Source organism: Vulpes vulpes, chromosome 6, assembly GCF_048418805.1.
Source record: "Vulpes vulpes isolate BD-2025 chromosome 6, VulVul3, whole genome shotgun sequence".
NCBI classification, from domain to species: Eukaryota; Metazoa; Chordata; class Mammalia; order Carnivora; family Canidae; genus Vulpes; species Vulpes vulpes.
Genome location: NC_132785.1, coordinates 32,475,001 through 32,502,893, shown reverse-complemented (window position 1 = coordinate 32,502,893; position 27,893 = coordinate 32,475,001). Strand labels below are relative to the sequence as shown.

At 31.2% G+C, this 27,893-nt stretch overlaps 1 protein-coding gene across 28 annotated transcripts in view; it reads left to right on the top strand.

Moving 5' to 3' along the window:
* The window catches only part of RBM26 (RNA binding motif protein 26), an 85,357-nt gene extending 58,918 nt beyond the window's left edge, over positions 1–26,439 (top strand). For 15 of the 28 annotated variants that reach the window (XM_072760838.1, XM_025982353.2, XM_072760840.1 and 12 more), the window contains 7 exons: positions 697–864; positions 2,329–2,433; positions 5,719–5,919; positions 8,531–8,617; positions 15,878–15,991; positions 17,657–19,527; positions 23,200–26,439. In XM_072760838.1, coding sequence (XP_072616939.1) covers positions 697–864; positions 2,329–2,433; positions 5,719–5,919; positions 8,531–8,617; positions 15,878–15,991; positions 17,657–17,746 — 765 coding nt within the window. In that variant the 3' untranslated portion in view covers positions 17,747–19,527; positions 23,200–26,439. The remainder of the gene's footprint in view (positions 1–696; positions 865–2,328; positions 2,434–5,718; positions 5,920–8,530; positions 8,618–15,877; positions 15,992–17,656; positions 19,528–23,199) is intronic. The other 13 variants (XM_072760842.1, XM_072760850.1, XM_072760848.1 and 10 more) reach the window with 5 other exon arrangements.
* The last annotated feature ends 1,454 nt before the right edge of the window (positions 26,440–27,893 follow it).

The following is a 27,893-nucleotide window of genomic DNA, read 5'->3' as shown; positions in this document are numbered from 1 at the left end:
TATGACATTTCAAAATAATGAAAAATACAGAAACTTCTACATTTTCGCTTAAAGATTTTAATTTAAAATTGGATATCCTTTATAGGAGAAATTACAGTATTTTACACAAAAACTGAAACCACCTTGAATCAGCATACCTGTAATACGTGCTATCTTTCACACCATATTACCTTGTTTATCTTTTGTTTCCTGTCCATTTTGGGGATATCATTCTTAGGCAAGCCAGTTGGTATTCCCTGTAATATTCTGTATTACAAAGAAAGTAATTAATTTTTTAAGATGTCATTATGTGAAGGGAACCATAAAACTTCCTCTCTTTCTGGTTTGTAGACTGTGTTTGGAGTGGCAGTACTTAGAGGCAGGAATACCCAAAAATGGATTGAAAAGTAAAATTATTGATATTACTTCAAATTGACAACTTTTTTGGTGGTCAGATTGAATTTCTTATGGTTGTGTGCTTTGAACTTATGTTCTGAGAGACCAGTGGCATTGTGTAATTCTTCTCAATATGCTAAGATTAAGACTTGAGATAGCACCACCAAATCTGTTACTTTGTTATCTTAAGTAGTTGTAAGCCTTGCTGTGAATATGTAAACTAAAACTGTTATTTATCTTTATACTTATTTTGCTGTGTTTGCCTTGTGAATAATATAAGGAAAAAGTATCTTAAGTTTTCTCTTTTTAAAAATTTGGCAGATGTTAATTTCAAAACTGGAGAAAAACAAAGCAATGAAGTCTGAAGATAAAGCAGAAATAATGAAAACTTTAGAGGTTTTGACAAAAAATATTACCAAATTAAAAGATGAGGTCAAAGCTGCTTCTCCTGGACGTTGTCTTCCAAAAAGTATAAAAACCAAGACTCAGGTATTTCACTTTGTGTTGTTACTCATTATACTGTTTACTAAAAAACATTAAAATGCTATACTGTTTATGATTGTTTTCCTTTTAGGTAACATTCTTTGCTTAATATTGGACTAATATATGCTAACATTTTTTCCCTCTTTTATTAATTAATAGTATATATGTATATATACACACAACAAACTACTAATTTCTTAAATCCTTTAGATTATAATTGGAAAGTTAGTAATTAGGAGAATAGTTATGGATAATCTTGAAAAGCTAGCTTGAAGACAAAGTGATACAGGTACTTGAATGCTTGATGAATACTTGAATGAAGAGATTGAGCTTTATTTTATAAAGAGTTAATATTATAAAAAAAAGAGTTCATATTATAAAAGGTTAATAAACAGAAGTAACATTCTGACAGCATTCTATAGAATTGATTGAAAGGGGAAAAATTCAGATAGATCAATCCATTGGATATGAATAAGTGAGGAAAATAATTTCATGTAGTAGTAAGTGATTTTTAAAAATCTACAGTTATACAATATTTATACTTGGTATTATATGTGTGTATATGTATAAAATCATGAGTTTATATTGATATTTCTGATTCTTTCCAGTACCACAGGATACTTCTTTTCCTTCTCTTACTCCATATCTTATCTCCTGTTCCGATAATGACAACTTGTTTCCCACTAACATCAATGCAATACTCATTTGCACAGTTATTTAATACATTCCACATAGTTCTAGAATTGCTTCAATAATACCACTTCTGACAACTAAGTAAAAGATTCAGAATTTATTTCTATTCTTTCTAAGGTTACAACATATTCAACTAAGGGTATAGAGTCAGAACTATGGCCTGGGAACTACTTTTTTTTCCCTTTTTGTGGTTATGTCACCAATTGTTAGATGGATTTGTTAATTTCAGTTTCAGATTCCCCTCCCTTTCATTCTTGCTGACTTAATTTTATTTTTTGAATAAATAAAACATTAACATGATTCAAAAGTAAATTACATAAAAAGGTGTGTATATAGAAGACCTTTTCTCTTTGATCCCTGTCACACCATCCCCAATTGTCCTTCCCTCTTGGTGTGTGTGTATATATTCTTTCCTACAAAAAACTGTTCTTTTATATTGCTCATTAACCCCTTGGGGTTTTTTTTTTTTTTCTCTTTTTTTCTTTTCACAGTTATTTCCTGAAAATTGCTTGATATCAGTCCATAGAAATCCCACTCTGGCTTCTGTGTGGACAACGAATTATAGGGAAATGAGTGGAAGTAGGAACAAGTTAGGAAGCTATGGGAGTAGTGTAGACCAGAAGTGATTGATGGCTTGAAGTAGGGTGGTAGGACTGGAGATAGAGAAGGAACGTATGGATTAAAAGGGAATATGTAAAAGTTCTTTGTTTAAAAAAAAAAAAAGTTTATAAATGCGTGATATTATTGTCACTTAAATTATTAATTACCATTTTCTAGATGCAGAAAGAATTGCTTGACACGGAACTGGATTTATATAAGAAGATGCAGGCTGGAGAAGAAGTCACTGAACTTAGGAGAAAGTATACAGAATTACAGCTGGAAGTATGTTTCACTACAACAATGCAGTATTCTAAAGACAAGCAGATGTAGTCTACTCTGTAGACAAGCAGAGACTACATCTCTGCAAATCCCCCTCATTCTAGTCCATAATTGTTGATAGTGTCTGACATAGTGGAAATATAGAAGTTAGCAAATTTTTTAGAACCGGTAGAGTAAATCTTTTATTTAATGAAAGGTGGCAGCAGTTCTGTCTATACGCCCAAGTCCTTTTACTTCTCATGAGTTTAGTTCCTTTTCTAATTTTAGTCTCTCCTTCTCTCTGGGACCAAAATCTATTAAGGCCTTTTCAGGTATTCTTACAGAGATATTCTGTGCATAAATAGGCATATTACATATATTAGAGTTGCTATAAGGATCAGACTATAGTGGAGAACTGTATTAAAAACATGCTTCCTTAAGTTTTGCCTATAGATGGTGCTGTGGACGTTTATAAAAGAAAATAAAGCACTTGTAATTTAGCTATATGATCATATAAGAAAAATCTGGTGAAATTATTTCAATAAGCATTTGTAACATTTAGCAAAAAGATATTTAAAAATCATGATTGCATTTTGAAATACAGAGACTTTAATGTCATTAATGTAGTTGGTACTTGTCTACATTTATCAGTGATGCCACGATTAAAAGTTTTTACATTTTAGATTATTACTTTTGCCTTCATCTAAGAATTACACTTTTTTCCCCAGATTTGTTAGCACCCTAATAATTTTTTTTTCTAATGTATGACAAATCTGAATTTGGTCCTGGCATCTAAGTATTAAAGACTTAATTAACATTTAGCAGCCACTGTGCTTGTCGTAAGGCTCTATCTTGTCTGTCATAGAAAATCATAGAATGGTGTCTAAACCAGCATATATTTTGCATTCTCTGGAAACTTGATAGGGATGCCTGTGTGTCCTGGCCAAGATAATAGGTTCTGAAAAAGACCAATTTCTTTTATATTAATATAGAATTTGTGTTTTATTTACTCTAGAGATTACTTGCCTGTGTTGACACTTTTTTTTTTTTTGTGTTGACACTTTAAAAAACAAGTTATCATTTTAAAAATTTTGGCTCAGACTTTAGTAAATAAATAGTTCTACCAATATTCTTTATTAGCCCATGTTTTGTTTCTCTATCATGATTTTGTAGTACTGTTGGTATATGTAGTAATGCAGTATTTCCCAGTGTGTGTCATTGGCCACACCAGTTACGTTTTTTGTTAACAGATATTAGTGCAAAAAGCTTGTGAGGCCAAATAAATATGGGAAAGGTTGTATTAAACATACTTTTTGCCATAGGGTTTCTTTAGGGGTTTGTGTTTTGTGAATCCCTAAATAGACATATTCGGTATTGCTCAATTTATTTGTCCATGGACTGACGCCCTTTTGCAGGGAACATTTTAGGACAGTGTTAACTCAGAGCATACTGCTGTATATGCTGCTCTGTATATGCTAATCCTTAACCTATGAAGTTTATTATTTGGGTTTTAGGTTATTATTTTAACTAATGTTAAGATGAACTGTCTTGAGATAAAACAAATATTTATATTTGAAGAGCTTTTGTCAGTGGTGCCTGCTTGACATTTCTACTTGAATATCTCACATTCTCAGACTCAACCTGTTTGAAATTGAAATTTGCTTTGACCCTAAATTCCATCTACACAGTTACTCAAAGCAGAAATCTGTGAATCTTCATTGATTCCTCCCTTTCCTTCAACATTCATATCCAGTTAGTTTTATACATATTACTTCCACATAGATCTTAAATATCTTTACTTCTCTATGTTACCACCACTGTAGACAAAGCTTCCATCTTTAGTTGGAGCTATTTTAGTATCCTAACTGGTTTCCCATCTGATTCTCATCTTCTACTCTGTTCTTAAAACTAACCAGAATAACATTTTAAATACTGATTTGATTGCATTACTCTACTTCTGTGTTTGAAATGTTTTAACTGATTTTCATGGCTCTTGGGATAAAAATTAAAATCCTTAATTGGGTTCCTTAAAATTTTTCATGATCTGGTTCTTTCTATCTCTCTAGCTTCATTCATTTCTTTATCCCATCTGGTCCAGCTGCCCTAGATTTCCTCTACTCTTGGAAGTACTGTGTTTCTATTAGCCTTGATTCCTTATTCATGCTGCAGCCCCTACCCCTCACTCTTACTTTGCTTGTTCTTTGTTTCTTTGATTCATTGAATACATACTAAATACTTAAATATTTAGTTTGTCAGCTGCCATTGTAAGTGCTGGGAATTAAGTAGAGAATTAAGTGAAAAATATCCTCATGGAACTTTCTAGTATCTTATTCATTTCCAATCCTTAATGTTCTGTTCAGGTCTTTAAAGCATTTCCTTACTTTTTGAGTTACTTCTCATTGATACAATTAAATAACTTGGTTGCTAAATGTCTCTTACCCATCTAGGATTTGAGTGTCAGGAAGGTAAGGAGTTGCAAATAGGAAGTGCTTGCTAGTAAATAACTGTGCAATGAAGGAATGATGTACTATTCATATAAAACAGTGCTGTGGAATATGTTATTATGCTACATTGGTTGTAAAATGATTGTATACATGACTAAAATAATTAATTTGAGATTATATCTACTGAAGTCAACAGGCAAACAAAGAGAGACTATTTGCAAGTCGTAAGTGGAAAAATTAATTTATTGTATATTTATAAGTATTAAACTGCCGAAGTGACATTTTAACACTATTATTTGTAAATCAAGAATTGATGGTCTTTTTATGATACAGTCAGTCTGATATCTTGGAAAGTAGGAACTTAGAAAAAGGCACATTTAATAATTTCATAACATTGTTTAAATTACTGTTATTGGGGATCCCTGGGTGGCTCAGCGGTTTGGTGCCTGCCTTTGGCCCAGGGCGCGATCCTGGAGTCCCGAGATCGAGTCCTGCATTGGGCTCCCAGCATGGAGCCTGCTTCTCCCTCCTCCTGTGTCTCTGCCATTCTCTCTCTCTCTCTCTCTCTCTCTCTCTCATGAATAAATAAATAAATCTTTTAAAAAATTACTGTTATTTTGTTTTCTCATTTCATTAGCTACCTAAATTTGCTTTTACTTTATTTTTTTATTTTTTTATTTTTTTATTTTTTTTGCTTTTACTTTAAAAACTAAAACCCTAACTTAAATTATAAGATCCTTTGTTAGGCCAGTATTTGAATATGATGTCAAGTTGTATAAAAGTTTGACTAATCTGACAACGTATTATAACACGTGGCTTGTATTAGAAATTGTAACATTTAACTTGTGTGTCTGATCTCTTCAAGGCTGCAAAACGAGGGATTCTTTCATCTGGTCGGGGTAGAGGAATTCACTCAAGAGGTCGAGGTGCAGCTCATGGCCGAGGCAGGGGTCGAGGTCGAGGTCGAGGTGTGCCTGGCCATGCTGTGGTGGATCATCGTCCCAGGGCATTGGAGATTTCTGCATTTACAGAGAGTGATAGAGAAGATCTTCTTCCTCATTTTGCGGTACTTCCTTAGTGTCCAACAAAACAAGTTCTGATAATCATTGTTGGGGATAATGGAAATTAAAGGAGAAGTCATGAAAATATGAGTAATTTAAACCCATTAATCTGATAAAAGGGTTTGATTAATCTATAATTATCTTTGGCTAATTATTTAAAAAAATTTTTTGTTTAATAAATGTTACTATTCTTAACACTTAGTAGGCCTTCAATATTGTAAATGAATGATTTAAATTTTGCTATTTCAGAGGGGTATGTCCTATAGTTTCATTTGATACATACTTTTAAGAGAAAATTTAGCACATTGCTTAGGTCATCCACATTGTTTAAATTAAGATGGAATTTTATTTGTTAATGTATTCTTGATCTAGCAGACCTTAGGAATGAAACAAGACAAAATTTTGAAATATGATCTTGAAGTTGCCTTTACTCAATGGCAAGCTACAATTAAAGGGAGTCAGACTAATATAGACTGACCTATAAGAAAGGAGAATGAGGTTCTAGTCCTGGCTAACCCGTTATTTAACTTGGACTCCTGGGATCCATTGGGAACATACGCAGAGTGGAAATTATACTTGTCCAAAGACCTTTTCAGCTTAAACGTTGTGATTCTTAGTGGTATCCCAAAGGTTAGTTACTAAACATCAGTCTTGCCAAGGCTATATAGTAATTGCTCTGGAGATATGAAGGAAATAACTACTTCTTTACCTTCAAGGATTTTATATATATTGTTTTAACACAAAGTAGTTAAACTACAAACATAAGTTATAACACAATCAAGCTAAATTTATTAAGAACTGTAAGTACTTCAGTAGTAGAAAAGTATCTTTCACACAAGCATATGATGGAAAAAGAATAGTGGAGGAGAATTTCATGAAGTAGAAAAACTGTAGCTTAGATCTTGAAGGATCAGTAAGCTTATAGATAATACACAAATGATTGATTCTTTTGGAAATTCATATTTAAATGACAATCATTCTAGGCTGTTAACAAGTCACAAAGGTAAAACTATGTTTTGTCAGGACATAGGGAATTATTGAAAGATATGGTTTATATATAGAGATTTAAGAAATAACTAAAATGGTTAATATTTAAGGATGAGGAATCTGGAAAGTCCTATGCTTGATGGTTTCAAATGGAGAAAGAAAGGAATCAGAACTAGAAGGGATCTTAGTGATAATCTAGCCCAGTTCTTGACTGTTCTCCACCCCAGCTCCCCCTACCCCTTTCACAAAGGAAAGGAGATTCAGATAATCGTTTTGCGTGTAGTTGTACAGCTAAGGAAACTAGCAAAGAATATGCCAAAATAATCCAAATAAACAAGGTGAGTTTGTTATGAATGTATTTTAGTGAGACTAGGATGGTTTTGGTTTTATAAATAGCCAGAGCCTCTAAATGGAGATTCTTTCATGCATCTAGAGAGATTTGAACTCCTTTCAAAATTAGTAGTGGTAATGAACATTTAAGAAGAATGCAGGCTTAAACTTTAGTTCTCTGTCTCAAACTGAGATTTGAACATGTGACAAGAGGAAAAAAACTATATTATTACAGGACCATTGACTGTTACAAATTGTGATGAACAGAAATGCTTTCTTTAATTTATCCCCTGGGACCAGTAGTAGTGTTGATAATACAATTATAGCTAAAAGTTATAGAGCATTTATTTTGTGGCAGGTATTATTCTGAGTGCCTATGTAATTCATTATATTATGAATTATTGCAACAACTCTGAGGTGGGTACCTTTATTATGCCCACTTTAGAGGTGAAGAAGCAGCAGCAGGAAGAGATTAAGTAACTTGTTTAAGTTCACGCACCTAGTAAGTGACAGAGCTGAAGGGATCTGATTGATGCTAGAGTACGTTGTCTTTACAGAAATTTTTGGTGTGTGTGTGTGTGTGTGTGTGTGTGTGTATTTAATGAGATTATAGTTATTTTGGTTTGGGGTAAGATAGAAGTATTATCAATGACATGTAAAGGATTAGAATTTTATATGATAAAGGTTGTGGTTTATAGAAAAATGCTTCTACATACAGAAAAAATAAAATCCAAGAAACCAAAAGCAAGCATAATTTAATGTATTTAGGTTTTGTAAAGGGTGTGTGGTATAGAGGAGTATGTAGTAAGTGAAAGCCAGAGTCAGTTCAGATATTAAACTTAAAAGACCTAGATTCTCCTGCTATTTAACTTAATTACTTTGGGAAAATTATTTAAATCCTCTGAAATCTTTTTTTGCACCATTTTTAAATTGGGAATGACACAGAAACTCATAGAATATTCTGAGGGTTATTAAAAAGAATTTAGCATACTCTGGGATTGGAATAATGAAGGAAGGGCAATAAGGAAGCCTGGTCTTGACCATTGTTTCATTTATTTAAAGAACAGTTCATTCAAATATAAGTTTCCCTAATTCTAAAAAGTGTAGAATTGTAAATAGGACCACTCTTTATCTTATAATATCAAGTGCTAAAGTGAATTACTCTTTTTTTTTTTTTTCTGTTAACCACCATGAATTGTTATATATTCTGGGTTACATTTATTGGTATTTTAAAAGCCATTAGGATTTTGGATGTTTCAAAATATTTATTTGGAGGAAATACTTCTTTTTAATTTAAAGCAATATGGTGAAATTGAAGATTGTCAGATTGATGACTCTTCACTTCATGCAGTAATTACATTCAAGACAAGAGCAGAAGCTGAAGCAGTAAGTATTAGAAATAATCTAATTTATTGAAAATTCAGATTTAAATGTTTTATCAATATTGCTTTTAAGTCTTAAGGAAATTTTTTTTTTAATTACTAAACAACTCACTACACTTTGACAGTAGACAGATCGTATGAAGTAATTCATGACCACAAAGATGTCCTAAAGCAGTTAGGCAATTCTATTTATAACATGATATAATTAGAATAGATAGTCACCAAGTTGAATATTAAGTTATATTGCCTTGAGACACCAGCAATTCTCCTTTTCTCTTTCACAGGGGATAGGGCCACCCCACTTTCCATTACCCTTTTTCTCAGCTGTCCCAGAACAAATTCTCTTTTGGCAGAATAAGTGATGAGAGATAAGGTGGAAGCTGAGATATAATCCTAATGGCAGGTCTTCTAAACCATTCCTCATCTGCTCCTTCCTAGTCCCAGTCTGCTGAACTCTAGCATATTCCTAGCTCAGCAAATCCCCAGCTAAGCCTCTACAACTTTCTGCCCAAGGCATGATATATTGCTGTAGCTTTTAGGGTTTTTTTGGTATAGTTGTCTTAAACTCTGTATTTTGAATTGTTCTTTCATCTGGATTTAAAAGATTAAAAAAAGGAAAATGAGTATGACTTGTGGGAGGTTCATAGGAATGTTTTTAACCCTGTGTGTTCTTCAGGCTTGTAGAAAAATAGCTGTACCATCATGTCCTTGGAAAAATGCAGTTAAGAGTTCCAAATAGTTAATGTAGTGTGAATGGAAGAGTGGTATGCTTTTTAGAAGTTTTAAGCTGATTGTGGTCTAAAAATTTAAAAAACTTTCTAAGTTGATTGATCCTCTTTGTAGTGAATACTTCCTGACAACACAATGATACCTTACTGGGGACCTAACTAATCTGGTAGGAGTTGCTCTTGGGGCATTGTAACCAGTATAAGACTGTGGGTCTGAAAAGTCTCAGTAAAGTGTTCAGCTAGTGCCTTGTAATAACTAGTGTCAAGATTCGTGAGGTAGGAGGTGGATAGTTTTATGGAATAGGAGTTCCTGATCCTAGAGTTTTGTTTTCTTAAATCTAGTTTTGGATAATCTTTCATTTAAAGATATTTTTTGAGAGTAAAAGGAATTATTGATGAGAGTTTAAAACTTTCTTATAAACTTGTATGTATATCTGCTATATGATATGTTAAAAAATAGATCTTTGATCAAGTTTTCTCTCAAAGGTATTGTTGACTATAAATTAAGAATAAGCTTCCTTTAATTGATGACTTCAGTGACAATTTTCAGTTGCTTGAGTATGTCTCTTAATGTTCTGTTTTCTACTCAATAGTACTAAAACAAAGATAGTTGTCATTGTACCAATGGTTAAAAGTTTGTTAAAACTTCTTGTTTATGTGGCTGAGGGGAAAAAAAACCTTTTACCTCTTAAGTAATTTTTGGAAGTTTTGCTCTTGGAAGATTTATTGATACATACCCTCTTTTTTGGGTGTTGCTTTTCCACCTCAGATGTATATATTTATATAGTGCATATGTTTTCCAGTTGAATAGCAGTCACTTCAAAAGATTAGGAATTAATGTATGACAAACACTTTAACACTGAATTATGTGGAGGTTGAAGAAGTGACTAAGTCAGATCTAGTAAGAATTACCTTTTCAGAGTAAATACTATTTTAGTTGGAGTTAATAGGCTAAAAGGAAAAATTACTCATTACTATGATAAACATTTGGAATTAAATTACATAAGTTGTTAACCCATAAACATTTCCTCAAGCCAAAAAAAGTTCTTTAAATTTTGTAACCTTCTACTATAGAAAGGAATAGGAAAGTAAGTTGAAGCCTATCTTCTCCAAGTAGGATATAAGCTGAAGCAGTGGTTTTCAAACTTCTGGATTTCAGAGAATATTAAAATTTAGGAATTTAACAATTAATGTGTTTGACATAGAGGTGCCAATTTTTTATTTTGTCAAAGAAGAATGTTTAAAAAATACAAAACAGATGTTTTGTACCATCACCATAAATAAAGAAAATTTTAACACCAAAGATGTAATAGGTTATAAACTCAGGGTAAATGATAGGCCTTCCCAAGAACAGATAATTATCAACCTTTTCTAATGTTTATTTCCAAATATTTCTTTGTTCTTATTTTCTGAACTGTTGTCCTAAATGAATGAATGAATATCTGTTTATTTTCTGTAATCAATAGATGCACAGTTTTTCAAAGTGAAAGTACCGGATAAGGTACTTGAGACATTCATATATAACTGAAAAGTGAGAAATTTTCCCTGTATGGATGTACCAAATTTAATCAGCCATGTTGATGAACTTTAAATTGTTTTTATTCTTTTACAGTGCAGCAGTAAATATTATTGGTACATATTTCTCTGTATATATGTGAATATAACTAAAAGATCTATTCTTGATACATTATTGCTGGATGAACAGATATGTGCATTTAAATTTTTGATGTATAGTCTTAAAATTGCCCCCTTCATTCCTCATATAGATTGTACCACATCTCCACATCTCCTTGCCCACCAAAGATGTATGAGAGTGCCTTTTCCCCACACACTTGTGTACTCTGCACAATGGTTATTTATATAAAGTACATGAGCACATAAGCCACAATAAGGTATCAGTTTTATTTTGGTAAAAATAGCAACTCATTTCAGTTATAATACACTTTTCTCTTACAGTTGAAATTGAATATTTTCATATTTGTTTAAATGCTCTTTGTTTCTGTAAGCTGTTTATGTCTTTTGCCTATTATCTTGCTGAATTCTAATCTATTGATTTTTTTTCTTTCTGAATGAATTGTGGGGGATTTTTATAATACTAGAAAATTGGCTCATTAGTTTTAAACATTTTTATGAAAATTCATATGAATTTTATTTGGTATAAGGAGTGAATAGAGAGCTTACTTGCATTTAGTAAAAGTTAGTTTTCCAAACTTAGGTGAAATACCTTTAGTATGTAAAAATTCTCCATGTTTATTGGGGCATCTTCAGGACTCCTTCTCTTCCATTGATCAGTTTTCTTTTCATGTCCTTTTCCTCACTGCTTTAATTAAGGTAAACTTCATAATAATATATATTTAATATATTATTTGTTAGGGCTGTTGTTTGGATTTCTTATGCCCAGCTATTATTATTAATTTTCTGCATTTTCCTGATATATTTTATGTTTACTTTTTATATAAGCTTTAGAATAAACTTACCAGGTTCTAAAGAGATAGAATTCTTATGGATAAATCAACATCTTTATGATACAAATATTCCTCTAGAACATCATTGTATTCCAATCCTTTTTTATCCTCTGAGACCATTTAAAGGTTTTCTTTATATAGATTATGAGAGTGTGTGTGTGTGTGTGTGTATATATATGTGTATATATATATAAAGTATACATATGTTGCATTATGTAATATAATGTAAAATATATATAACATGTATAATTTCTTTATATAGATACATATATTATTTTCCCCCCCAACCATTTAACTTCTAGTTATTTTAAATGAGGTCTTTCTTTCCATTATATTTTCTCTTGATTGTTTATATTGTTTGTAGAAAAACTATGTCAGTTTTTATTAAATATGTAGCTGCCATCTTACCAAGATGATAGTCCTGGGTTCTTCAGGTAATCATATCACTAAAAAATTGGTAGTTTTACCTCCATCTTTAATGTTTATAACTTCTTACTTTCTGTTGTTAGTACCTTTAGAAAAATGTTAAATAATTAGTAGTAATTGTGTTTTTACTTATGAAATGTCATTCGTTGTCTTGTTCATGAAATGAATGAAAATGATAAATGAATGAAAACATTTCTTATATTTTTAGTATCTATGATGCTGGCTTCTTAGATTAAGGTAGAATACAAATGATTCCTGTTTTTTGAAAGCTGTAGAGATTTTTGTTTTTTTGATCTGAAATGGATTTTATCATAACTTTTGTGTATTTATAGAAATATGAGAGGTTTTGTTCCCTTTAATCTATTTATAGTGTTTCCTAAAATTGAATTTAAACCTTTTGCTTCTGGTACAGATTCCCACTATATTGTATTTCTCTTTGATAAGTACCTGAAATCTAAAGTCTATTCCTTTTTTTTCTGTTCTTTTTATTTTTTATTTATGTTATATTAGTTTCAGGTGTACAGCATAATGATTTGACACTTCTCTATGTTACTCAGTGCTCACCGTGATAAGTGTAGTCACCATACAACATTACTACAATATTATTGATTATATTTCCTATGTTTACTTATCATCCCTGTGACTTACTTATTTTTTTAACTGGATGTTTGTGCTCCTAAGATTTTATTTATTTATTCATGAGAGGGACAGAGAGGCAGAGACACAGGTAAAGGGAGCTTTGGCAGGTGGGTGTTCTGGGAAGTAAATTTTGAAGAAATGGTTTTAAATCTTTTAATCTTTTAAAAATATTTTTATTTTCAATAGAAAGGATTTGTTTATTTTATTTTTTTTCTTTTATGGCTTTGGTATTTGGTGGTTTTTCATTTAGATTATCAACTATTTTTACTGAGGTGAGCAAATTTAATTTTACCTTCCTCTGAAGTTATTTCCTCCACTTTCCTTTCTTATTTAGTATACTTTCACATTTACCTCACTTCTACCTTTATGACCACTACCACCTCACTGAAATAGGCATCTTGTAGAATACATTTAAATATGATGTTTTTTACTAATATTTTATTAGTTACAAAGTTCTTTTTTAAATGTACATTTTAATAAAATGATTGCAGAATTCTTGAAGCAACTGCTACAGTATTGAAAAGCACTGATCTAGTTGATACTATCTTATTAAGCAATAGTAAGACAGTGTGGTACTAGACTTGGCCAAAAATTCTGGAGGTTATAAGGACAAAATAATAACTAAGAATATTCTGAAAAGGATGAAGAGTGATATCAAATTCATTATGAAATAAAGAATTAATACAGTAATGGTATGGATAAACAGCTAATAGAACTAGAGTCCAGAAAAAGACTTAAGTATCTAAAAGAATTATAGAGGATTATAGGAAGATGTTTTATTTAAATCAGGGAATTTAAATTTACTGAGTAATCTGTAAATAATATTAGGACACTGACTTTCAGGAAAAAATAATACATCATGTGTTTATTTTTGGTATCAAAGATATATATGGAATTCCTGAAAATAACCTTAGTGTAAAGAAGGCTTTTTAAAGGTTTGGCACAACCTGGAAACCATAAAGATAAACACTGATAAATTATAGTACATGAAAATTTAAACTTATTTATGACAAAAATTTAGTTATGACAAAAAGAACAGAAACACCTTTCCCTTCAGTAAAAACATGCATTATAAACAAAACCATGATCCAGTTGAAAAAGGAATATTTTGCCAAACAGGACAAAGTTCCATTTAAGAAATTAATTTAAATGTGTGTGTGTGTTTGTGTATATATACATAGAGAGAGCCATTCAAGAAAAGTGAAAAGTCTGTTGGTATGTCTATGGAAAGGATCTGTGAAATAATTGGATTAATAATAGAAAAAAAAAGTGTAAGATCAGTAAAGTATGTTCCCATGTACATATCCTACATATTTATATACACGAACCCTTTTAGTATGTGCATAGAACTTTATTTAGTGTGTTGTAGGATTTTTTCCCCAAACTCTTCCAAAGATAATGGTTCTCTCTTCAGAATGGGACATCATGGATTATGATTTTTTTTATATTATATAACCTGAACTTTATGAATTTTTTTAAAAAATAAAATGATTGGGTTGTAGAATTTTTTTAAACTTTAAAGATTTTTATGTTGTACATTACCTGAAATAAATTTGCAAGAACTTAAAAAGCAAGAACTAAGTTATCTCAAAAATGTATATAGCCAGAAGTTTATATAGTTTATATAGTCAGAAGTTTCTAATGGAGAAGGTTGATAAAATGTTAAGTATACCTAGCTTTGAAAATCATCCTGTAAGATGTTAAAATTAAAACTTTAAAAAAGTTAAAACTTTAGAGGGTTGTAGAATCACCTTATACATTTGAAAGTGTGTGTGCTAAATATAGAGATTTACAGTATTAGGTCATCAGAAATGTTTGTCAAGAACTTCTAGAAAATATCAGTAAAAGTTTTGACCTTTTTTAACTGGATGAAAAGATGAGCTTTATGAGTAGACATTTTGCATGACACTCTTAGAATTCCTACAGTAATATATTTTTATGTAATAGTATTAGCTTGAAAAAATTACAAGTTGTTTCTAAACTTAAATACCATATATAAATACTTAAAAAATTTTTAATTATATAACCCTGTGATGAGGCCATGGACTAAAAACTCCTGAGCTGCATTTTAATGGGCATGAAATCTTTAAATTTATCATAGATTTATATGTGCAGATTTAAAATTTATATCTGGAGATTTTAGTATCACACAACTCATGGTCAGGTGTCACAGAACATGTAATTGTTTCTAGATTTCACATTATGCTATACTTTGAGGTTGTGCTATAAATCTTTTGTGACTATGAGTTATTTAGGTATATTGCTAACATTGATTTATTTCAGTTCATGGTACTTTAATTTGAATGCATGATTTCTTAACCAGTCACTTAATGTAGCAAATACTAAGTTTGACTTCAATCTTAATGCAGTTCTGAAAGCTTTGTAAGAAGTACTTTAGTTTCAGTAGAAACGTTCAGTTTTTTTATTCATGGAAGTAACATATTTTGTAAGAGTGATATGACAAACATCATATATTTAAAAATAATGTTATACTCTACACATGCAAAATTATTTTTTTATTTGTTAAAGGTTTCCAGTTTGTAGTTACTATGCATGTCACTTGTAAATTAACAATTTAAATGCAATGAAATACAGTTAGCCTGTTGATCCTAATTTAGACTTCAATTCAGAATCTGCAGCCAGGATCTTGAAATACGTTGAGATCGTTGCCTTGAATAGCCATTATTATTGTGTTTTAAACATGTAAAGATAGTTCTAGTCAGATACTGGCCAGTAGTAAAAGATCTCTGCTCAAGCATGAGAAAGTATACTTGTTTTCTTTTTAAAGGTATTTCCAACCACAAAGCTGGGTTTAGAAGTAAATAACCATAAAAAGTAAATAATAAATTATAATAAATAGTAAGTGAAGAAATAAATAACTACAAAGTAAATGGATAGGTATCTTTGCTTTTGTTTTAATTTAAATATTAGGTGCTGTAACATTTCACTGTTCTCTTCAGAAATTATTATTAATGTTCAACATTCTAATGTTCTTAATTGTTTTAGGCTGCAGTTCATGGAGCTCGTTTCAAAGGGCAGGATCTAAAACTGGCATGGAATAAACCAATAACTAATATTTCAGCTGTTGAAACAGAAGAAGTTGAACCTGATGAAGAGGAAGTATGTTTTTTTTTTTTTTAATTTGTTTTGGCCCTAAGTGCTCATGTTCTTATATGAGATGTGATTTTATGGCTGTGATTTTAACATAAAACTTTTATTCCTGAGCCATATTCCAGGAAGGGAATGTCAGATAAATGCAGACAACTTTAAATTTTCTGGATTAATGAGAACTATGGATTGCTAATCCAAAAAGGAAAGAAAGAAAATCTTATATATATATATACACACAAATATATATACACACTCAGTTTTCATTTACTCTTAGAAATCAATAATTATTGTTTAGATTTTTATCCACAGGAAATCTTGTAATATTTTAAGTTTTAGAGTATATATCCTACTCAATTGCTTTATTAACATTTCAGGTTTCCTTTATTTTAATTCATATTGTTTTAGTTCATTAGAGTGAATGCCTGCTATATGGTAGATACTGTGATAGGCACAAAAATGAATAAGACACGGTCCCTATCATCAAGGAGCTTATAATCTGGAAAGGGGGGTGGTGACAGACACATAAGAAACTAATTTATAATGAAAGGCTCAATAAAGATTTGAACAATATGCTGTGGGAACCCAGGGGAAGGAGTGGTTATTTCTGTTCAGAAGAATCTTGAAGAAGGTGGTGACAAGCATAGCTGAAGCCTAAGTGATCAAAAAGCTTTCCATAACCAAGAGCTGGACTCGGAATAGAGTTGAGAGAGGCATTTTAGATGTGGAAGAGGAATTAGATATGGAACAGTCCATTTTACTTGGGTACAGCAGTTAGTATGATGGCCAATAGGTGTGAACATAAAAAACAGTGAAGTGGGAGAGCCCTTTGAAATCATAAACCTAAAAATAAGCAACTCTATTTTGTTTGATCATGAAATAAGCTATAGGAAAAAATTGAGGAAGTTAATAAATAAAGGTAAGGTGGGGAAACAATGATTCCATGTTTTTACCTTTGTTAGATTTTCGTAATGGCACTTCATTTGTTTGAAGAGCATTCGAGGCTGTTATACATATCCATAGTCAAATGCAAGAATAAAATGTGTATTTTGAAACTCATATACATGATTTGTCATTTTATATTTTAGATTATACCTTTGTCCTTCCATGAGTTTGAATTGAATGGGGAGAAAAGCAGGAGAGCTCCTGGTATTAGGTATTTTGAAAAGTTTGAAAAGTAGTCTGAGAAGCTTTTATGAAGGGAAATGGGGAAAAGCAAGGAATGCTATGAAAGAAATGTTTGTTACATATAGCAGAAAAAATATATAAATCTTGGTAGACGTTTCTACAAGTATTGATTGATTTAGTGTCCAGGGTTAGGGTAAGTCAGAGAAGACTTATTGATGTTTTCCTTTTTAAAAAAAAACTAAAGGTATTGAGCAATGTTTTGCAGGTGTAGAAGATGGCATAATTTGATCAAGTGAGGCAGGAGAAATGGCATGTACAAAGGCTTTCTTTGATATTTTTTTTAGTGCCTGTTTGATATAAGCAATAGAATAGATACTGTAGAGAAACCATTGAGTGGATAAAGGTTGCTTTTCTTTGTTCTTGAATATTGTAGCTGTAGAAAATACCTTTTGTTTTCAACTCTGTTGAGAGAAATCAGTATTTAAAAGTGTCACCTTTTTTCTTTTCTTTTTTTTTTGGGTAAATTCCTAAATGCATTTTAACCTAAAGTTTCAGGAAGAGTCTTTGGTGGATGACTCATTACTTCAAGATGATGATGAAGAAGAAGAGGACAATGAATCTCGTTCTTGGAGAAGATGATTTGACTGATCATTGATCTGCATATGCTAGAACTCTACCTGTGTTTCATTAGTATTATCTAATGTACTTTTACATATTTGTAAAAACAATTTTTTGGTAAAATGTGATGAAGATGGATTTCACAAATAGACAAAAGAGAAGAAAACTACCTTCTGATCCTGTATTTTGAAAGATTGATGTTTGCATTTTATTTCAGTAAACAATTGCTAAAGACATCACACTAGAAACATATGCAATGTTTTTATTACATACTTCTACTGAACATTACGGAATTCTTTGGGTTCTTTGTAATTTAATGAATAGGTCTAAAAACTTATGACCAATACTTGTTATAACTTAGAGGATTTTGTTTTACTCCAAATAAGGAATGAATTTGCATTTAAAATCTTAATGAATGTTTTCAAAAATGAATAGATAACATAGTACTCTAACTAAAGTCTCCAAGTTATGTATTCATAATATTACATAGTAGTATGCTTAGGCTTTACTATGTATTAGCCTTTTGTTGGACTTGTGTATGTATTTTACCATATGGGTTTTAATGATAATGGTGTATGACTGCTTTGCATATGAGTCCTTATGCATTCAGATGTTAAAAATAAAGTGGAATGGTCTCTTGAAAAGAAAAGAAAAAAAAGCAATGACAAAAAAAAAAAAAAAAAAAACCCACAAAGGCCAAGACAATGTTCCTTGATTTTAAAAAAGAAAAAAAGAAAAAAAAAAAAAAAAGAAAAAAATTAAAATAAATAGACCATTCCAGATGGTGATCTACCCTTCCCCCCAATTATCACAAAAGGAGCTATAATCACTAACTTATTAATAATGGTTACTGGTACCTTTACAATAATGTACAATCCAATGTGAAAAATTTATACCACTTCAGTTTGGTTTGATCCTATAAATTTTCAACAGATGTCTCAAAATTTAAAAGCAGGCTATTAGTTTGGAACCAGACTTCAAGTAGAGCTAACATTTGGTGAATAAGAAAACATCACATTACATTTTGGATGTATGAAAGAAAACATGACCATTTGAAGATGTATGAATAAAGAAATGTACTATAGATACTACTTTAGGAAAACACTGTTTGGTAAGTGTTCCAGTCTGATATTTTAAGTGTGCATTTCCTATACTTGTATAAAAATCTTTGACATTTGCAACAGTATTGTGATTTTTAAGTGAATTTCTCTGGCAAATGAACATGATCATTGAAAGTTGATACAGCAGTTTCAGGAAATAAATGCATTCTTTTTAGAATGAGGGGGTGGGAGATTACATATTTATCTTTTAAAATTCATCATTTCAGTTGCAAGTGTTTCTGCCCCTCCTAAGATCATAGTGATTTTATTAAATGTCACATTGAAAAAATAACTTTCTTCCCATACTGGGGTCCTCACAGTCACAAACTGTAATTCCAACACCATAATCCTCTGTCAGTGGTGTAATTAATGGTTGCTGTTCCTCTTTTTTTTTTCCCCCCTCCCACATTTAGGGTTAAAATTGTATATATGTTCTTGATGGTAATACTATTTCATAGGAATGTTTTGGCTTGCAATTGGTACATGTGTTAATATTTAAAATTTCAAAATTGGTTTCTTTTGTCAAAATAGTTATTCAAAAACTTATTTACTTAGATCTATGATATATTTTTATGTAGTCTTTTGTATGTTGACTGTGTGCTATTCTGATTCATTAGGTAAGTTTGTTTTCTTTTCTTTTTAGTAGTCGTGAAAGGTGCCAAATTGGCAGAGGCTCACGTTTCTTCTCTTTACACCAAACAGGTATTATAAAGAAAGAAAATCTTTCAAAGGCCAGTTAACTCTCCATGCTGATTTTTGGCTTTTAATTTGATTAGTAAATTTTAGCCTGATTTTTAAAAAATTATTGTAAAATTCCCTTATAATGTAAGTGAAATTACCTCCATAAGTAACTTATCAGTTTCCCTCATCTCAAATTCTCTAATATCCTAAAATTAAAATGTTTTAAGCCAGGTTACTTTAAATGAATCAGAAAACAAGTGTGTTTCAATTTTGTCCCAAAGAATGAGGATTAAATATTACAGACATTCATTAGGTTCACAATTACATTTTTGTTGTCATTAAGATTATTTTAACTATAAATATTACTTAGTATTTAATTGCTATTGGATTTTTGAAATTAATGAATATGCTTATAAATACTAGGACTCTGCATGTACTTTCATGTGTTCTGAGTTAAAACTTAAGGTATCCCTTTGAAGTAGTTGCTAATTACCATTTTACAGATAAGGAAACTTAGGCTAATAGAGATGGAGTGACTTGCCCAAAGTCACAGTTAGTGAGTAAAAGGACTAGATTTGAATGCAGGCATTCTGATTTCAGTGCCAATTTTTTTTTTGACTCTACATTGCTACTCCTTCCTAATTATTGATTGAGCATGAGATTGTGTTTGCAGTAAATGTGGTAGTTCTTGCACAAAATTAGTAGACTTCTTGGTCATTAGCCAGTTCATATCTTTACCCTCCCTTCTAATACAGCACTTTGTTCATATCTCTGTTACAGTACTTATGTTGTAATATAATTTATCTGGTTTATATGTCTGTCTTCCCCACTAAATTACAAGCTCCTCTAGGAAGGGGACCATGTCTTATTCATCTTTTTATCTCTAGTGATTATCACAAAGCCTGGCTCATAGTGGGCACTCAGATGTTTGTTGGATGAATTAATGGGTGAATGCATATTTAAATCTCCAATAATGGAGTGACAATTACCTCCCTTGTTAATTCTTATCAATTTTTCAAAATCTCTCCTGAAGGTCTTCTCAGTTATTGAGACCATTTTGCTAAACAGTTGAACAGTTAAGTATTGCAACAGTGGGGTTACAAATACTGATGGAGGCATATGCATGTAGCCTTAGTGGAATTTCCACAGCAATTAAGACATTAATAATTTGGAGTATTAAATGTAGTCAGTTTCAGGAGTAAACTAGCCTTTGGTTTCTTGTCAGTGTGCAAGAATAGAAATGCCAAGAGCCACCAATCTAGTCCATCCCACTAATTTTTTTTATATCCAAAGATGACCTAGCTTAGAGCTTACCAGATAAGAGTTAAGAGATTTAGCTTTTGGTCCCAGCTCTGCAACTAACTTTCTGGCCTTAGACAAGTCTCTTAACTTATCTAGGGGTGTTTCCTTGTCTGTAAAATGAAAGGGGTTGGACTAGATGATTTCAAGTTCCCATTCACACCTGTAGTTTCCTTGGTGGTATATTAGTATTTGATCTAAAACAATATAACTGTACCAGTTCTCCATACCTGTTGATGCCATTGTTGTTTCTGTCATCAATGGAAACAACTAAGATTTGGTTATGATAATCTGTATTAATATGTCTTGGTACAGTTTTGTATATAGTGTTTCCAAATGCTTGCATTTGCTGGCACAAAATTCATTTAACCTCTAAAGTATAGCTAAACTTCCCTATTCAATAGACTCCCTTTCTACTTATAACTTGTCCTTTTGCTTCTAAACTCAAAGTCTAAAACTCTTTCTTGTTACAATACGCTGCCTAAAACTTGAAACACAGTTTTAATTCTACAGTTGTCCCAACAAGTGTTTTGCTTTAGTACAGGTCTGGCTGAGTTTAAAGTGAAGAAAGGATCCAGAACAATGTAGGTAGCTGCTACTTACAGGAAAAAATTGAGAGAAATTATATATTATTGGCTAAAAGATTGATTAGGATTACCTCAAGGGATGGTTGAGTTGTCATTTTACATTTTTCACTCAATATTTTATGTCTACTTAAGCAGTGTTGTTTAAATGTTATTGGATAATTGTAAGATTTTAAAAATTAATTTTAGGATTTAATTGATGCCCAGCCATTTAATGAAATCATGTTGCAGAAATGGGAGAGTATTCCATAGCTCTTGTTTTATTGTAATACGATCAAGTATATCAACCAGTAGTTTACCATAAAGACAAAACTTCAGTGTTTTAGGTGATTACCTGTAGAAAGTATGGCTGAGCTTAATTGTAGGAAATTTCCTGTGACTAGAACTGTTTTATGGGGACTGTATTTCCAGTCTTATTTGGAACACTAATCATTGGCTCTAAGGGTTGCATAAGAAAGCATAACAGTTGCTTGTTTGGTATGTTGAAATATCAATGGTTGTTTTAGAGTGTTATACAAACTTTATCAATCTATATTTTCTTTTTTTTCTTCCCCTTACATAATGTGAACTAGTTGTAGAAAATTAGTTTTAGTCCTTCTAGAATTTGTAGAAATATTTGTAAGCTTTTTTCCTTCCCTTACACAAAACTCTTTTAATCTTTTAAATCAAAAATACCCTGCGTGAAATTTTAGTTAATTAAATTAGTTCACTGATCTTTTCAGGGCTTTTATTCTTCTAAAGCCCTATAAAATGAAAATTTAAATCAGCGAATAATGTTAATAATGTTTATAAGGCAGAGAGAAAATTTCCTTTTCCTAGATCTCAGGTACTACCTTGTTCTTGACTTTTTGAACTGGCTAGTTGTTCTAAGGTATGTATACAGGCTTTTAGAGAAGAGTAGCTCCCCACCCCATCATTATATACCTATAAGATAACAAGAGATTACCTTTCAAATTAGCTACCTAAAAGTTCTAAGAAAGAAAGAAACCTTGGTGAAATAACTGCCATCTCACTATTTTCTAATGAAAACATCATACTTGGTTAGAAAAATTCTGAATTTGGTAAATAACTTTCTTGCAGCTTATCAGTAATATATATTCATTTTGTAGTATAGTTGAAAGCATTTTTATTTTACTTTTTTTGATATCAATATTATTGTTCCTTTTTCCTGCCTTCCTTATTACTTTATTTCATCCATCCATTTATCTTCCCATCATCCAAAGTTAGTCTTCCTTTGTATACCAAGCACTGTCTCATTCTGATGTGTTTCTTTTTATTTTTGGTTGTTTAATCATTGTGCTTAGTACAGAATTTATGTCCTATAGTACAATTAAAAAATGAAATGGTTATCATATGGAGTTTTTAAGGAAATCAGATACACCTCACAATTACTTTAAAATCATTGGGAAATTTAAGAAAATTGTTCTTTTATTTTTATATACAGTATCTTGGAATATGTTCATGATTTCTTAAAGTTATTTTGCCTACTCACACATCTATAAAACAATCGACTATCTCATCAGTTACTACATTTCCTGGGCAGAAATTGTAGATCACAGCCGTGTTGTAGTGCTGTGATCTTTGTGGCTTAATGTTTTAAGGAAGCGTGAAGCAGAGAGGTTTTGTTAAAATCATTTAACCCAAAGCTGATTCTTTGTGAAACGTGTCTGCAACTTTGATTTTGATTCCTTTCTCAAATAGATTTTCTTTAATGTTTAGAAAAGTTGGAGATCATTTTATGGTGTGATTCAGTTTTTAGATTTATTTACTATTTTCAAAGTTTTTTTTTAATAGTCTTCTCTTTTTCCAGCAGAGAGAGATCATCATTGCCTGAATTTAGCTTTGTGACTACAACAGCAAGACCTGTTCCTGTCTGGAGACGACTGTTATAATATCATCCTCATTTTATGTTTGCTCTTTATCAATTTGAATAGATGTTTACATGTACTATAATTCGCATTTTGTCTTTTCGCAGTTCTCTAATTGGTACATCTGAGTCCAGAAGTATGTCTGAGTGTGTGCTTTGTCTGACCTTGCTCTTAAATGTCTTCTCCCCTTACTTTATAGCCATTTATTTTTTAAACACTAAGAAAGAAAAAGACCTCTTGGCTTCCTAATATAAGTTCACTTTCAGCCAAGTTGAAAATTGTGTCTAGGAAATCTATAAAAGCCATGATACTGTGTTCATTACCACGAACAATTTAGAATGAAGAAAATGATTAAAAAGCGTGGGTTTGGTTTTAGGATACATTCTGGGGTTAGGTTAGTCACTTAAATAATTTTGAACTGATGCTAAAATACTTTTTTTATACACTATAATAACTTGCTGTTTCTTCTAAATATACTTAACTGAAGTTGTTGCCAAGGCCACATACCCAAATGATTTTTTTTTTAATTTCTTAGCTCTTCAAAACCAACAAGGAGAATAATTTTCTTTCTTTTCGAGTAATACAGGATGATCTGTGGATTATAAATATTGAGAAATATCTATTAAATGTCTAATTTACACAGTTTTTCCATATTTTCCTCACTTGCAATCAAGACATCAATGACAATCTTAAAAGCAAGGGGAAATTGTGTTGTGTGTCTAACATTGTTAAAGACTATAGTTTTCCTGTCTTAAAAAGTGTATGTTCATATTATTTATTTATAAGCAGTATGTCTTAGAATTATTTATAAAGAGTATGATTAAATCTTATCCTAAATATTCACACACCCCCCAATACCCTTTCTGTAATGGCACCATATAAAGAAGCTTTCAGAAAATTAATTTCTGAGTATTCCTTCAAAGATTCTCATGCAGCATTTGAGAAGTTTGGAAGTTATACTTGATTAGAAAAGTCCAAATTATACATGATTCTACTCACCCTTGTTTTTTTAGTTTCATTCAGCCATGCTAATATATTCATATTTTCATATATTTTTGTGCAAAGTTGACTATTCTGCAAGCACTTCTTTTTCTTGAGTATGCAGTGCATTTGTCTTTATGGAAAATAAAAAAAATGAATACATCAATCCTAAGGTAAATTATTTTGATCCACATTAGTTGACAATAGCTTGGTTAATATTAGGCTTGGTTTAAGGGAAAATATATATTTTAGAAGGTCTTCTAATATAATTATGACCTAGTAGCCTACAGGGCATTTTTAAAATTAGACTTTTGTTTTAGTTCACATTTGCAGACTAGCATATAGCCGCAAGGAGTTCAGAGATACTTTCCCAGATTAGTTCAGTAATTTTTCTTTTCAAGAAGATTCTCTTCCCCCACCCCCATTAGTAATTTACTTGCTAGGTTAGAAATTCAAAGAACATAGTCTAAAGAGACCATACTTGTTAATAATTTAATTGGTTCTTGGATATGGACCACATACCAGCACCCTCAGCTTTACTTTGTCATCTTTCTTTTTCTTTACCTTGCTTTTAAATTAAAAAGATAAAGCAAAACAAAATTGAACATGCCATTGAGAATCAGAAGTCAAGATGATTTGATTCTCATTAAGATCATTGTGCTTTTTGAAAATTTCTGTGAGAGCCAGTAGGTCAGTTACATATTTAAATTCCTATATGTTGATTAATTAAAGATGAGGATTTTCATTATTTCATTTTCCTGAATAGGATTTTCATGGAGCTGTGTGTAGATAACTGTACAGAATCACTTTTGTGTAATTGAATGAAGTGGTTTACCTCTGCATGATTGCATTATGGAAGCCTTTTATATATCTTTATATTTTTCAATATACTTAGATTTTACACTATTAGCGGCTCTAGTCATGCTATATTTGTTTTTTTTTTAATAGAGTTTATAAATATTTATGCTCAAAATACAGATCAACTGAATATTTTTGGTCTTGTTTACAAGATAAATAATACTTTAAAGTGATGCAGCCCCTCAAGTGTCTTAGGAAAAAGTTATTGGTGCTAAAAAAAAAACCTTTCAATATCATTTTTGAACCTGTTATCTAGACTTCGCTAGGCTTTAGTGTATGATCACTTGTGACTTACTGTAATCTAGCAGCATAATTATAAAAGTGGTCTGTGGTGAGTCAGGTAAAGAGCCCAGCCTCTTAGAAACACCCCATTATGTAAAGATATGATACAGAATTACAGTATACTTATTTGTGCCCAGCTTCCAAAAAAAAAGGGGGGGTTCTTCAGTTTGTCATTAGCTCTTTTGATAAAAACGAACTTTAATCTGGCTAGAATTAAAAAAAAAAAATACATTCAGCATGGCTCAGTTTACCCAAATTTCAAGTGGAAAACTTTTCTAGTCCCAAAATACGGTGTAATCCTGCTCTGCTTCAAATTCCCATCTGTCTTTTACTGAACAGGAGGCAGGGTAATTCTTCTATATTTATAGAACATTTGATGAGTTGTAAAGGGATGTATTAAGTTGTACAAGGTTTGTGTTGATGTGTAGATTGTTTTCTACATCTAGAAGACTTCATTCCAGCACCTTAGTGAATGTTCTTAAGATACAGTTTTTAAGTATCAGCAAAGCATTCATAGATGTTTACTTTTGATTCTCAGAATCCCGAACCTGTTTGGGTGTGATATTATTTCAGAACATGTTATCTGGCACAAGATTTCCTTTAATAAGTGGTTTAGTTTTACTCAATTTCTATGGATTGTTGAACCTAAAAAACACCAAAGGAGTCATTTCTTGTCTGGAGACTGGATTTGTTCCAGTTTTTAATACCTGTGCCCATAAGTATCCCATTTCACGAATGTGTGTCGGCATGGGGAAAAAAATTCCCTGCTCTTTGAGTGGAGCGAAAGTAATTGGTTAAGCTGTAGCAGCTTTTTTTTTGTTTGTTTGTTTGTTTATTTTTCAAAGTGATAATAAAACTTGAACTGAAAAAACAAAGGTAAAACTTGAACTAGAAAACTACTCTTGTATGCTTAGAATGTTTATAGTATTACATGTTTATGTGGGGTTGTCAACATTTTTATTATTTATAGTTGAATTATGTTGTTTTGTTTGTTAAATATCCATAATGTTTATTATTTTTATATTTTGAAAAATTTTTAAATAAAATAGTCTTACTAAAAACAGTTGTTAACTTTTTAAAATTGTCCTGTATCTTGCATCAATTATATTAATCTTCAATAGAGAGAAAAACGTATAGCCCTCAGGTGTTGCACAGTTGAGAATTCTGAAAATGTTTATATATATACATATATACACACACACACATATATATATACATATATATATACACACATATATACACACACACACACAGATGGTTCCAGATTGCCTCTTCCCCCCCACCCTCCATTTTCACTTTAAATTGTTCTAAGTCACCTTTAGTACCAATGTGTTATTAACCTAATGACTCCTTTTCTTACATATATACAAATTTTCCATACCCTTTCTCTTCCTAATTCCTGCCTCTACTGCTAGGATTTATCTCTTTATTCTATTTGGGGGCCAGCAAGTTTCTCCTTATCATAAGTAATAAGGATAAAATACTATTGTGATGTTACAGACTGCCATATATCCTGAAGTGAAATTTGGTGTAATGTGCTTATACTGTCAACCTCCAAAGCCAATGAAAGTTTCCAGAACTTCCCTCTATAATTTTCAGCTTTCATCTCAATGTTCTCCTGATCTGATTTGACCTGCTTTTCCAGCATTGAACATGCTCATTTCATATTTAATTTCACTGAATGATAAATATTGCAATATTTGTTCTTTTGTTTTTATTGCAGATATACCTTCTATCATCTATAACGTGGGTTAGATAAGCTTGGTAATAACCTGTCTTCCACTTGTGACACTGCTTCTGCAAGAAAATACATTATCATCTCAAAGTGCAAAAGTCTTGATAAAACTCTAGTTAAAGAAATCTGATTATGAAATAGTAGAGGACTTTGGTTAATGAATAACGATGTATTTGGTAAAATTATTTAAGTACTTTATATAATATATACTTTACATATCCAGCCCCTGTGGAATATTTGCAGATTGAACATAATGTGAACCTTCACTTAACCTGAAAAAAATATTTCTGCATGAAGTATGAATGATTGGGTCTTTTGAAAAAGTTTTAAAAATCTCATGTAATATCTGTTGTTAGAAAAGCTAGAAGTTAAAAAGGATGATAGAAAGCCTGTTATCTATAAATATCACAGCATTTCAAAAAGGATTTAGATAATGTATACTGTTTTGTGTTTGTTTTTCATTTATGATAATAGGTTCATGCCATTTTTAAAGCCTCTCCAGTTGTAGATGAATCATAATGTATTAATCCTCATTTGGGGCATGTAGGGCTATTCCCATTTTTTAATTTTAATATAACTTATGCTGTACCCTCGAACATCTTAGATTATTCCTTCAAGATATATTCTCAAAACTGGGTCAGAGTATACTTGTTTTTAAAACTTGTGATACATTTTCGGTTTGATCTTTTACAAAGCAAAGATTTATAAACATGTAGGTACTTTCATAATTTAGCTTTGGAGAACATAAATTCAGGTTTTTGCACATGTGTTAAAACATTG